The following is a 13,231-nucleotide window of genomic DNA, read 5'->3' on the forward strand; positions in this document are numbered from 1 at the left end:
TGACATTTAAGATATGGAACTATTCATTAGAGAAGGAATGTCCAACCCATAACTGCGCAAACCCAGCTGTAATTAAGCATCTGAGCGGGTGTTTATAAACACATGTTCTCATCTAAATGTCTTAGAAACAAACAGCTTTGTTATACCAGCTCCCCCAAACCACAGAAAGCAATGTGACACTGGCACTGAGCAGAGTTACAGCTCTCCTCTGCAGGCTGATGTTCTCCCACATGTACCCTCAAATCTGAGTTGACCTAATTTCAGGGGTAGGATGGGCCCCCAAATGCAAGACAGTTTCTGCAGTAGAATATTCACACACCAACAGAGTAAAATTTCCAGGTATATTCCCAGGAGCACACTAGTATTTCATGCTTCAAGACACATCCTTACCTTTATTTAACACTCAGGACCTCTGCAACATCCCCATGCTGGTGACAGAGGTTTCACGGTATCTGAACACTGACTTCTGCTATTCCGGTTCCCTTGCATGGGAAGAAGTGTTTCCTGAGAGCTGTAAATCCATTGCATCATTCAAAATATACCACAAGACAGTTCCGAGGGTTATTTTAAAAACATCTTTCAAAAATGTATTAGAATAAGGAGATTGCAGAGGAAGAGTTACAATTTTTAGAACCATTTTTAATAACATTTTTTGGAAAAAAATAATATTAAGCTAACATTGCATGCATGTGTTTTGCATTTTAAACAGCATCTTCCAAAAGTCAATGTGGACTGGAAAAAAACTTAAAACTTAAAAAAAATAAGGGCAGATAATTGTACTGTAAAATCCATTCTTTTACTTGGCTTTTTCTTTTTTTGTAAAAGAATCCCTAAGTCTGCATTTAAACAACTGATAAGACAAAACCATCTTTCACTGACAGAACCCATATTGTGTAATTTAGGGAGTGCCACAATAACCATTTTTAGGTACCCATTGCTGGTCAGCACAGTCCCATTGCCAGCATTACCTAGTCACTATCTCTAAGCTCAATTTATGGTCCCAAATCAGAATGACAGATCTTCACAGATGGACAATTGTCATTGCTCTTTCCCTGTCACCAGAGCTTCGGCCAAAGCCAAGAGGATGCTTATTCTACACAGGCAGGACAACCTCCTCCCCCTCTATCTTACTTCTCCAAGGCAGCAGGATATTTTACTTTGCTGTTTTACTTCATTGACATTTTTAACTCTCGGTCAGTTTCTGTATTGACAATTTCATGTCTTTTGTTGCCCAGCTCATGTCCCTCAGGCATAGTGAGTGGAAACAGCTGTCCCTGGAGTGGGCAGACCCAGACACTGGGCACTTGTCCACCAGCACTTGTTCTTCAGGTGTTTGCAGTCCACATCCAACATTATGCCAGTGCACTACACATTCGCTTTTTTATTTTATTTGAAAAATGTCAAAATTTGTAAAACCTCTTAGTGAAATGCTGCCGTAATTTGTGGTGTTCACTCATTTGTCTTAATGCAAATATCCATATGTCCAGTGCTTGCAGGGGACAAACAAGTGCCTCTCCCTGCCCTGCAGGGTCTCAGTCCCTCAGCTTTTTTGTGGGGAGATTTTTGTCTCTTTTCATGAATTTGCCCCAAAACATCCATCCAAGCAGACACCTGCCTCCAAAGCTACCCATGAGCCCTGAGGTGCTTTCTCCATGGCTTCATGCCCCTCTCCAGTGCAGACCCCCACTCCCAGAACACACGGTTCACTAGACCAGAACCCAGTGTAGTGGAAGGTGTCCCTGCCCACAGCAGGGTGTTGAAACAGGATCTTCAAAGTCCCTTCCAACCCAAACCATTCTGGGATTCTATGAACTGTGCTGGGCACTGAGGCGCTGCCCTGGGGAAGTGGGTGGCCCGTGAGGCCTCATCCATCCATTGTGGTGGGGACAGTTGGCGAAGCAAAAGAGGAAGGAATCACAGAACAGCTCGGGTTGGAAGGGACCTCTGGAGATCATCCAGTCCAACTCCCCTGCCCCTGGAACAGGTGACACAGGAACCTGTCCAGATGGGTTTGGAATGTCTCCAGGGAGGGAGACTCCATGCCCTCCCTGGGCACCTGTTCAGGGCTCTGCCACTTCCCATGGAAAGAAGTTCTCCCTCATGTTGAGGTAGAACTTCTTATGTTTTAGTTTATGGCCATTGCTCCTCATTCTGTCACTGGGCACCAACAAAGAGAGTCTGGCACCATCCTCTGACACCTGTTCCTGATATTTTTATGGACTGATGAGTTAGATCACCTCTCAGTCTTGTCTTGTCTTCTCCAGACTAACCAGGTCCAGCTCCCACAGTCTCTCCTCATAAGAGAGATGCTCTAGACCACTCATCGTCTTTGTGGCTTCCGCTCCTTGTCTCTCTTGTGCTGAGGAGCCCAAAACAGGACACAGCACTCCCGATGTGGCCGAGCAGAGGGGGAGCATCGCCCCCCTGACCTGCTGGCCACGCTCTTCCAGCAGCCGCTCCGTGGGGCACGGGCGCAGCCGGGCCCGGGGGCTCGGGCAGGGGAGAGCCGGGCGTGCGGGGCCGCGGGCTGCACTTTCGCTCCTCGGCCAACAGGTCGCACCGTTCCCCCTCGGCTGGGGCGGGCGGGCGCTGCCCCGCGGAGCCGAGCGAGGAGCGGCGGCGGCGGGCAGAGCCGAGCCCTGCTGAGCCGAGCCGAGTCGAGCCCAGCCGGGCTGAGCTAAGCCCAGCCGAGCCCCGCCGTGCGGCGGTGGCCGCCCCTCTAGCAGCCGGCTGTCTCCACTCCCTCTGCACGTCGGGGAGGCGGAGGGAGGGAGGGAGGGAAGGAGGGAGGGAGGAGGGGAAGAGGAGGAGGCGGCCGCCGCCGTCCTCCATTTTGTGGCGGGGGCAGAACCGCCGAGTGCGGCGCTGCCCGCGGAGCGACGGGGCGGGGAGCGCGGGGGGGGGCGAGGTCCGCGGAGGCAATTAGCGCTAATTAACGGAGGGGGCGCCGCGGTGGCGGGCGGGGTCGGGTCAGGGTCTGAGGCCGGCGGGAGGAGCAGCGGCAGGAGCAGCAGCGGGGGGAGCGGTGCTGTCGCCGCCGTGGCCCCCGGAGGGGCAGCTATTGACTCCCCCCCCAGCCGGCTGCCGCCCCCCGCCGCGGGTGCGATGGCCGTGGGCGGCTGAAGGAGCCCCAGCGCCCTCCCCCGGACGAGGTAAGGGCGGCGAGGGTCCCGCGGGGGGCTGCGCTTCTCCCTCGGGAACTTCCCGGGAGGAGGCGAGGAGGGGGGGGGCGGCGGCGGCGGCGCCCCCGCAGGAATGCCCGGGGCGGGGGCGAGCTCAGCCGAGCCGCCCCCTGGAGGATCCCGGGGCGGGACGGGAGCAGGGGCCGGCGGCGGGGAGCGGGGACCCCCGGCCCTTGGCCCCGGCGTGTGTCCGTGGGGAGCGGGGGGCGCGGAGGGGGAGCGGGAGCCGAGCCCCGGGCTGGGCTGGTTTTGCAGAAGTGGGTGTGCCAGGAGACGGCTCAACAGGTCCCGACACATTTCTCTGAAAACTGTACTTTGTAAAGGCGATTTTATTGCAATCCGGTGGTTTTAAGTGTTTGCAGCGTTTTCCTCCTTTGGGCAGACTCTCGCAGCTGGTTTTTGACACGTTTCCTGCGCTGGATGGTTCGCTGCCTTGGGGATTTTTTTGACATTGGGGGAATTGTCAGATGGAATAACTATATTTTTCCTCCCCTTCGTGTTAAAAAAAAAAATAAAGAGAAAAGAAAAAGAAATAGGCGAAGCTGGTGGTAGATAGTTATATATTTTCGAGTCGCTGTTGCGGCGTCCACCTTAAACAGCCGAGCAGTTTAGGGGTGCCCCGTTCCCGTCGGTGTCCCGGCTGGCAGGAGAGCGGCTCCCTGGACACGACCAGGAGACCCATCGCCCCTGGAACCGGGGCACGACACAGCCGGGACCCTCGTCCCGGCACACGGCAGGGCCGCGCGAGGTGCTGCCGAAGGCCCACGAAGGGTTTTGGCGTTGAGCCTCCCCCGCTCGGGACGATTTCCCCAAACCAAAGCTCGCCGGGGTCACCTTAAAATTTTACACGTGGGGCCTTTTTGTTGATCGAGCCTTAACTCTAGCACACAGAAATAGCAGCGGTGTCGGGGGCTGGGGAAAAAATGGGCGGCAGAGCTGCGGGTTTATGATTAAGACGACTGCAAACTCGTGAGTTGGGTCACTGCGCTCGGGGGGTGCAGCCGTGGCCGGGCTGGAACTGGGGCATTGCCCCTCCGCGGGCTGGGGCTGGGCGGTGCGGGCTGAGCGCTGAGTGCGAGGCCGTACTGTATAGGAAGTTTGCCGAAGAATTTACAGTGGTTCTCCAAATATTTATGCTCTCTGCTGGAAGAAAATGTAGTAAATACAAACAGACGAAACTTGGGAGATTTGTTTTCGGTGTGTTTGTTGGAGAGTAGCCGTGAGCGGGTGAAGTGTTGAACGCTAACGAAAAATCCCGCTTTGTTTTCAACTAGCTTTTATTTGTAAATTGGAGATGTGTTTAAAGAATCGTGCACGGGTTTTTTTGCAAGATTAGTGTGTTGCATTTTAAAACGAACCCGTGCGAAGGTGGCAAAGGCTGTTTTGTGGTGGGGGGATTGTGTGACTTCTGGAGAGTAATAAACCACGGAGGTTCTGTCTGGCTGGCTCCGGAGGCTCCGTACTGCTGTGAGTGAGGGACCTGCAGGCAGTGAGGGAGCTGACTGGGAAAGGTGATAAATGCACTTCTCCCATGCTCAAGGTGTAATTAAATACCAGGGAAATTTACCTTGCAAAATTTGTGAACCAGGTCCTTTAACAATCCTTACACTTCCTTCAGGCAGGGAGGGGTGGCAGAGCTGGATAGTGCGTGCAGAGAGGTGTCATGTGCTGTAGGCTGATTTTGAGTTGTGTGCAGATTTAGCAAAACTTTAAAATATGTACTTCCTCCTGACAAGACAGAAAAAAAAAATTTAAAACCCCTGAAAACAAGCACTGTGTTTGAGGGACGTGGCACGTGTCAGCTCATAGCGCAGTCTGCCCTGCCTTCCTTCTCAGAGCAGCTGAACCAGGCTCGCCAGGCGAAAGATTTAGAGTTTTTATTTTTAAGCTGTTATTAATGTGTCCTTGCTGTGCTAACTTTGACTGCTTCTGATCTTTTTATAGTTAATGGTAAAGTAATGGATTCCAAAGAATTGCTTAACCCGTCGGATCAAGACGAAACAAGGAAAAATGCTCTCATCAGTACCAAAGGAGGGATCGTGATGGACTTCCATCCACCCTTCAGGGGTGGAGCTACTGTCCAAGCCCCTGTGTCTACATCTCCTCTCCCTGCGTCTTCTCAGTCAGATTCCAGTCAGCAACCTGCTTTGCCTGACTTTTCGAAAGGATTAGGAAACAATGTGCCTCAGCCAGACCTTTCCAAGGCAGTGTCGCTCTCGATGGGACTGTACATGGGTGAAACAGACACAAAAGTGATGGGAAACGACCTTGGATTTTCGCACCAGGGCCAAATTGGCATCTCTTCTGGAGAAACGGACTTCAGGCTCTTGGAGGAAAGTATTGCAAGCTTGAACAAGTCCTCGAGCCTGGCCGAGGACGCGAAGGGATCCGCGTCTTCTGAGGTGCCGCTCGAGCCGGATTTCCCGGGCATGGCCGGCCGCAACGTCCCTTTAGAGTCGGGAACTGCAGTCCAAAGCCAGGTTGGCTCAAATGGTGGCAACTTGAAGTTGTTCTCTGAAGACCAAAGCACCCTGGATATTCTCCAGGATTTAGAATTGCCGCCGGTATCGCCTGGCAAGGAGACCAACGGGAGCCCGTGGCGGCTGGACCCGTTGCTCGATGATGGTGGTTTGCTGTCCCCCATATCTGCAGATGATGCCTTTCTCCTGGAAGGAAATCTCAGTGAAGACTGCAAGCCTCCCATTTTATCTGACACTAAACCTAAAATTAATGACCATGGTGACCTTTTACCCAGTTCCAAAATGCCAATGCCTCAAGTGAAAACAGAAAAGGAAGACTTCATTGAACTCTGTACTCCTGGCATCAAGCAGGAAAACATGGGCCCACTTTACTGCCAGGCCAACTTCTCCGGGTCAAACCTGCTGGGTACGAAAGTCTCGGCCATCTCCATCCACGGTGTCAGCACCTCTGGGGGACAGATGTACCACTATGATTTAAATACTGCATCGCTCTCTCAGCAGCAGGATCAAAAACCAATTTTTAATATCATTCCATCTCTTCCTGCCGGGTCAGAAAATTGGAATAGGTGCCAGGGATCGGGGGACGACGCGTTGGCTCCTCTGGGAACGCTCAACCTTTCTGGCAGACCTGCTTTCTCTAATGGCTATTCAAGGTAATTAGTTTTTGTTGCTATTTATTAAAATGCTACAAGTGTGTTTAGCACAGCTCTGTGCATGCTGGTTTGTTGTTTGGGTTTTTTCCTTTTTTTCCTGTTTTTCCTTTTCTGTTTGGTACGTGTGGCTGATCAGACTTCTCTGGGGAGTATTTATTTGTTGCCACAGTACAACAGTAGCTTTGACCAACTACTCAACTATTGGTATTAAAGGGATAAAGAGAGAAGGGGAGCTGGCATGCTTTAAAAAGTAAATAAATAAAAATAAAACTTCCATGATACTGCCTGAAGGGAAAATTGAGTACGTGGTAGCAGGATCCATATGCAGACAGTATGGAAGGAAGTATTTAAGTGTATACAAAAGCTGCTTCGTTCCCAAGGGTTAGAGGATCAATCACTGTGGGCTTTTTTTCCTTCCTAGTGTTACTTAAATGTTATGCACAAAAATAACTTGGTTGCCGGGTAAATTTCTAGAATTACATTTAAGCTGAACTCGAGTTTTTGTTGTGCTCAGTATCACATTTACCTTACATGGACAAGAAGATTCCGAGTGGGAAATACTCACCAGCTTGTTCAATAACTGCATTTAAAGAGATAAGAGTATTTGCAGTCAGATTTAAACTCTTGAGTAGAATGGTAGAAGGGCTGCTGGGAGAGGGATTTGGGAGCAGGTTGGATTAGGGGACCTGATTAGTAGTACCTGTGGCAAGTGCCTTGGTAGTTGTGTTTTCTACAAGTAATCCAGAGGTGCAGATATGCCAGTCGGACACTCCTTGAGGAGTGAACGTGGCCGTGGCAGCTCAGTGGGCAGCTGTGCCCGTCTCTGTTCTGATTCCAGTGGGAACAGCCAGTTGTATGTTTTCAGTAGGGGTACCCCGTTGCAAGTTTTCCTTAGGATTTCCGTGTGAACTCCTAGTTTTAAGTTTTCAGTATGAATACCCACTTGTATGTTTTCCTCAGCTGTCCTGTGTTTGAACAACTACTTGAAAGAGCAGTGTTTGGCCTCCATGGAGGCAGAGGATTTTGCTTTGGAGTCTGTTAGAAAATGGCTCTACAAGTCCCTATACATAAACCCAGTATTTGTAGGCTTTTAATGAAGTATCTGGTTTAACTTTCTGGGTTTTATTGCCCTGCTGGCAATTGATCCCCAGGGTGTTCCCTGCCAGTCCCGGGGCTCTCCCTGCATGATATTTGTTCCCTTTTCCCGTGGTTGGAATGAGGTGGGTGAAGATTTCCCCTTTGTTTTAGGAGGGCAACTTTGAGCTTGCTTTCATTCTCAATTTCTTTCATAGATTTTGATTTTTGTCATCAGTATGTGCTTTTTTTTCTTTGAAGTGTTCAAAGCAATTTATAATGTAAGGGATCCAGAAAAGAAAATCAAAATTAGTGGATAGATTCCACCTTGATATATGAATACTGAACATGCCTTATTTATTTTGAGAGATTAGAAATCCTTTCTGCTCACCTTCTGTATAATCAATGCAATTCTGTGGTTAGTTTGTTTCATGGGGGTTTTTTGGTGGATTTTTTTCCCCTGCTCTTGCTGTATCTTTAATGACAATCGTAAACTCTGTATCAAAGTAAGAAGTATTTCTGCATTGGGGAGGAGGATTTCAGGGACTGTTTAACTAAACAGATTCCCTGGAGATAATGGAAATGTCAGTTTTGGGAATAATTCTGGGAGTTGCTACATTGGTTATGTTTTGCAGAACTGTGTGGGCAGAGCCCAGCATACACAGAGATGTTTGTCCAGCTTTGGGGAATTTTAAACACCAGTGTTCTGTCCCGTATGTCTGATCCTGGAGGGATGAAGATCCCACTCAGGCTGCTAACGTGGGCTGATCCTGCAGGGAAACGGCCAGCAGCAGGAGATGTTATCAGTGCTCTGTGGAGCAATTTTGGGAGGGTGTTTGTGTTGGCGGGGGCAGGCGGCGATGGGCAGGAGTGTGGGGATGGCCGGCAGAGCCTGGAGGAGCTCCCGGGACAGCCCAGGGAACGTCCTGGGAATGTCCCGGCAGCACCGGCACCAGCTGCCTCCACCGCTGCCGGGTGTTATCCACGCTGGGCCTCAAGTGTTGACGTTCTTGCTTCCTGCAGGGTCGTCTTATATTTTATTGCTTCCTTTTTGCTGTAAGATAATGGATTTTTTTTTTTCCTTATGGAATGTGTAAAGAATTTTGAGGTGGCTTCTAGTTGGGTTTTGCATAAAAATTCATTATTCTCAGCTTTATGGAAGCTGTTCTTCCTTCCCGAGGATTTTTATACGCTGAAACTGTGACGTCCACTTCTAAAAACATCATTGTTTGGGTTTGCTTCCATAACATTCAGGCAATTCCATTTTCTTTTCACAATGTTTGGGATACTAATAAACCCTGGGTTTGATGCAGGATTTCTCTTTCTTCCTGAACCTTGTCAGAAATATTTGGTCTAAACTGGGTTAGTTTAAGGTGATGTTTTGTGGGTTTGCTTGTTTTTCTTGCAGAAGACTTAACAAAATTGGCATTTGTTTTAGAAACAAAGGAAGGACTCTCTTGCCAGGTTCCCGTGGTCTGTTTTTTTTAGGTACTAATTGTGAGAGGTGGAGGCCAGGATTTTGAGATGCTTAGGTTCCAATAGGAAATATTTCTTGGTGTTGGGAGAATTATTTGGCTATTAATAACATAATAATTATAGACTGAGCATATGGGAAGAAAAGCTGCGGTTCAGTCCTGGTGTTCAGGTTGTATTTAATCTGCCTATTTAATGGGAAGCCTGGAATGTCTCTTTATATCCACACAAGCTGGAATTGATGTCATGCCATTTTTGAGTGGTTTTGCTTCTAAGGATAGCACAGCATGCTGGCTTTAATGAGACAAGCGATAATCAGGCCTGAGAAAACTAATCAATTTTAGAGAGCAGCAGGAGGGATTCTAAAGTTAACAAGCAGAATGCAAACTTCAGGAATTTGATTAATGGGAATGAATTGGCAATGATCAATAAATTGCTGTCTGTGGAATTGTCAGCCAGTGCTTGTGCTGATGTGCAGATTCTGACGGTAAAACATTGAGGTGCAGCTCCTGAAACCCCAGATCTTGAGCAGCAGGGAGGCTCTGGCTGGCGGGAGGGCTTCGTCTGGGCTCACTTTGGGGTCTCCAAGCGTTGAGAACAGAAAAGGTGGATAGAACAGAAGGGAGGAAAAAAGTAGGCTAATGGAGGGAGTTTGCCTTAGATTTTCTTTAATGGCCGTGAGACAGCAGCTGGGAGAGGAGTAAATCACACTGAAAGCATTTGGTAAACGCTTCACTGAATAACTGGAGGGTTTGCTGGGGTCTGTCTCCAATGGGATGTTACTAGTGATTTATTGCAGGTAAAATTCTTCAATTTTAAGGAAATGATTTTAGCAACACACACTCATAGGGCTCTTGCGTGGTATATACATTAAATCCATTGCTCAGCTCCTATTCCTCTGGTTTCCTGGAGATGTGGCTTGTTGCGGAGAGAGAGAAGGACATGGGGAAACTGGCCCAGCGATGCAGAGTTTGCTCTGTGTTCTTGCTCTGAGTCTGTAGCCAGAATTCACAGAAACTGGGCCCCACTGGCAGTGTTACGGCTTCTCTTATTACAGTTGAAATCATTCCTAGTACTTAAGCTTGTGGGGGATAAGGATCATTAAGGAAGTTTAAGAAAGGGCAAGAGCTGAGAGAAGCCGTTAAAGAGGAGGAGAGTCTGGAAGGGTGAGAAGTTTTGCTGGTCGGTCACGGTCCAAAGCCTTGCTTCCAGAAGTTACTTTTCTGTCCTCACTCCTGAACTGGGATTCTTCTTGGACTCAGGTGTTGTACCAGAAGGAAGGGGAAAAAAGGGATTGTTTGCCAGCAGTGGTAAAGGTCAGTTGTCCGTTTGTCTTCCCGCTTTGTTTCACTCGGCTGGTGGCCAAGGCTGGTGGCTTGGCAGGGCTGGATGCAGTGCTTTAAGTGCTGCCTGACTCAGCAGTATATAATGTATGGGACATCCGGAATCGGGTCTTTTTTAATAATTCTATTTTGATATGAAACCCAGACATGTTATTTGGAGTGCTTGGGGTTCCAGCAGTCTGTGTTGTGATTTGTCAGCTTAATGTAATACTGTACTTGGGGTTTGAGTCTGGAAAGGCATGGCAAAAAGTCCAGTTGTTTTGGCAGAAAGGGGTGAGTCAGGAATGTCCTGCAGAATGTGTTCTAAGGTGCTGTGAGAAGGTAGCCAGGTAAATGAGAGGTCATGTAAGATGTGACCCACTTTTCCCAATTTTGGCTGATCCTCTCATTGAGCTGATTGCTGAGTAGTCGAACCCAAACTGTTAAATGGTGCTAATTTATTTCCCTTTATAATGACCTCTATTTGAAACTGAATTCTAGCTTATAAAATAAGCTGATTTTTGTTGTTGTCCATTCAGGTTTTTTAATCTATCTTCATGGTTGAACCTCTTGTACTCTCCTGCTGCCAGTGAAGGCAGAGCTGTAGTTGAACGAACCGTACTCACGAATCTTCTCAGAAATGTGAAATACAGGTGTTACACAACTCCTACATTATATATTTACCATGATGACTTTATTGGTATATTTACCTGTATGATTTTTACACTGTGAGAGCAATTTGTCCTTGGGAAGCAAATTTTCCTTCTTTGATTGTTGTTGCTCATTTTGGAAATGAACAAGCTGTGCCTCTTCTACATGTATAAGTAACTGCAAAGTGGAATTATTTTTATGATGTAAAAGGTTCCCAAGTCCTTCTGTCTTCCTGGATCCCCTTTTAGAGCTGCTGCTCAGCGGGGTACTAACTCTTCTCCTCCCCAAACTCTTGCTTGTGAAGTATTGGAGACACAACTCTATTCATTTTTGGGGTAGGTGAATGCTGCCTGGGCCACTGTCCCACCCTAATATGCTGGTCTAGCATAACATGTGTTCTTCAGACAGTTCTAAAGGCGTTAGTCTTGAGGTAAACAACATTCCAATAAATCCTGTTTTCAATCCAAGTTACGAGCAATGGGAGAGCTTTGTAGAGCCGTAGTTACAATTGTCTTGGGTTTATGCTGTTAAAATAACTGCAAGTGTGTCACCTCTGTCGTACAAAAATGAACTTGGAAATGCCTTCCGAAAGTGATCAGCTTGGAACTGTTCATAGAAACACAGAATGAACATGTGTGCAGCAATGTAATTTCTGGGAAGAATATTTCAGTGTGCTGAATGCTGTGCACCAGGCTCAGGGAGCTTGGATTAAGCTGTCTTTAGTTTTCCAGCCTTTGTCTCCCAGAGCCTCCAGTATACACAAACTTTAATCTTATTTACTGAAGTATTAGTGTGTGGCACTGTGGCATGTACAGATTATTGTTCTCATCCCAGTGGTTTTCTAGCTGATTCACTGTAGTGTGATATCCATTGATACCCATTTATAATACAGCCTTTGCTTAAATAGCCAAGGCACTCGCAGACCAGGAGTTAATCCTGTTCTCAGTGCTGGGTTCTGGAAATACTGGTCAGATGCTGTCAGTGGATGGCCTCATCCCCCTGGGACAGGAGTGAACCAGTACAGCTGGAATAGATGACACATGCAAAAAAAGTAATTTCAGCTCATTGTCTTGGCACCGACTCTGGAGCAGCTCATTTGGGTATCTGTGGGAAAAAATGAAACGCAAAATCTACAGTTTCTTTGCCCAGTTGTGAGGGTGAGACAAATTGTGACTGTTGCATTGCTGGTCCACCTGCAAAAGGATGTCAGCAGAGGGTGATCTGCACAAAGTATGCCCCATCTGTGTGTTGGAGGAGTTTGGGTATCACAGACTTAATTAAAAGGAAACTGGGAGACTCTGGATGTGCAGCTCTTGGTGCCTTTGGCCAGGAGAACACGGACGTGTGGGTTTCCCGTGTGTAACCAGCCCGGCGCCTTAGTACTTACTGGAGGGGTGAGTAATTGTGCCTCCAGAAGTGTCATGTTGAGTTGGGAAGACAATTTAGCACAATTACTGTGTCTCTCCTAGAGACTTACCTTCTTACCTCACCTTCACTCCAAAGGTGTGATATTCTGCCCGTCCCTCCTGCATTCTGACCTGACTCAGCTCACGCTTGCCTCTGCCGTGACGTTTTCTGCTGGAATTCCATCCCTGGCTGAAGCAGTGTCTCCTTCTGCTCAAACCATGCCCTGTATGGCTTGAAATAGAATTATATATACCATGACAAAAGATTTTCCTTCTGCTGCCTGTGGCCTGCCTTGCCAGGTGTATCACCCGGCTGCCTCACGTGTGCCAGAGGTGCGTTTGGCAGGAGCAGGGACATGCAGCTGCAGCTTCCCAAGCTCTTCCTTCAGGAGAGGTAATGCTGGCAAGCACCTGGAGTTGGGTTTTGGAATGGAGATGATGTCAGGTTTGCTTGTTGCTCATGTGTGAGACACGAGTTTGGATTCCAGGACACGATGTTACTTACCCAGGATATCACGTAGAGTTTTATAATACCAGTGCCTTAAATCAATAATCACCACAATTGTGTGGATTTCTGGAGGAAATTGTGCTCTTCAGAAGTCATATCGACATCTTGTGTGGAGAACATTTCTGTACCAGCCAACTGCCCTCTTAATATGTTCTTGTGTCAGTTGGTCACCATGAAACATCCATATTCCAGCTGTACCTAAAGAGCTCTCAGTCCATACTAAATTGTCCTAGAAAATGACAATCCTGAGGCACTTTTGAAAATTGATATCCAACAAACTACTGATATTTTGTTGTGGTGATGCAATATCATACACAAGTTCCACTTTTTCATCAAATATCTTTCTTTTTTTTTTTTTTTTTTTTGAGATTGCAAAGGCAAAACTGCTGGGGAACGATTTCTAAAATAATGATCACATCTTTCTTGAATTCAGTTCACTGCTACTGTAATTTAGTAAAGAAACTGAGTTTCATATTGGATTA

At 47.7% G+C, this 13,231-nt stretch overlaps 1 protein-coding gene across 1 annotated transcript in view; it reads left to right on the top strand.

The window, feature by feature from the left end:
• The first annotated feature begins 2,993 nt into the window (after window positions 1-2,993).
• The window catches only part of NR3C1 (nuclear receptor subfamily 3 group C member 1), a 61,553-nt gene continuing 51,315 nt past the window's right edge, over window positions 2,994-13,231 (top strand). The window contains exons 1-2 of the mRNA XM_051794218.1: window positions 2,994-3,152; window positions 5,127-6,315. Of these exons, the coding sequence (XP_051650178.1) occupies window positions 5,141-6,315 (1,175 nt within the window). The 5' untranslated portion in view covers window positions 2,994-3,152; window positions 5,127-5,140. The remainder of the gene's footprint in view (window positions 3,153-5,126; window positions 6,316-13,231) is intronic.

The sequence above is a fragment of the Manacus candei genome, unplaced genomic scaffold (assembly GCF_025592945.1).
Source record: "Manacus candei isolate 608988 ecotype Guabito, Panama unplaced genomic scaffold, ASM2559294v1 h1tg000037l, whole genome shotgun sequence".
In the NCBI taxonomy this organism is placed as follows: domain Eukaryota; kingdom Metazoa; phylum Chordata; class Aves; order Passeriformes; family Pipridae; genus Manacus; species Manacus candei.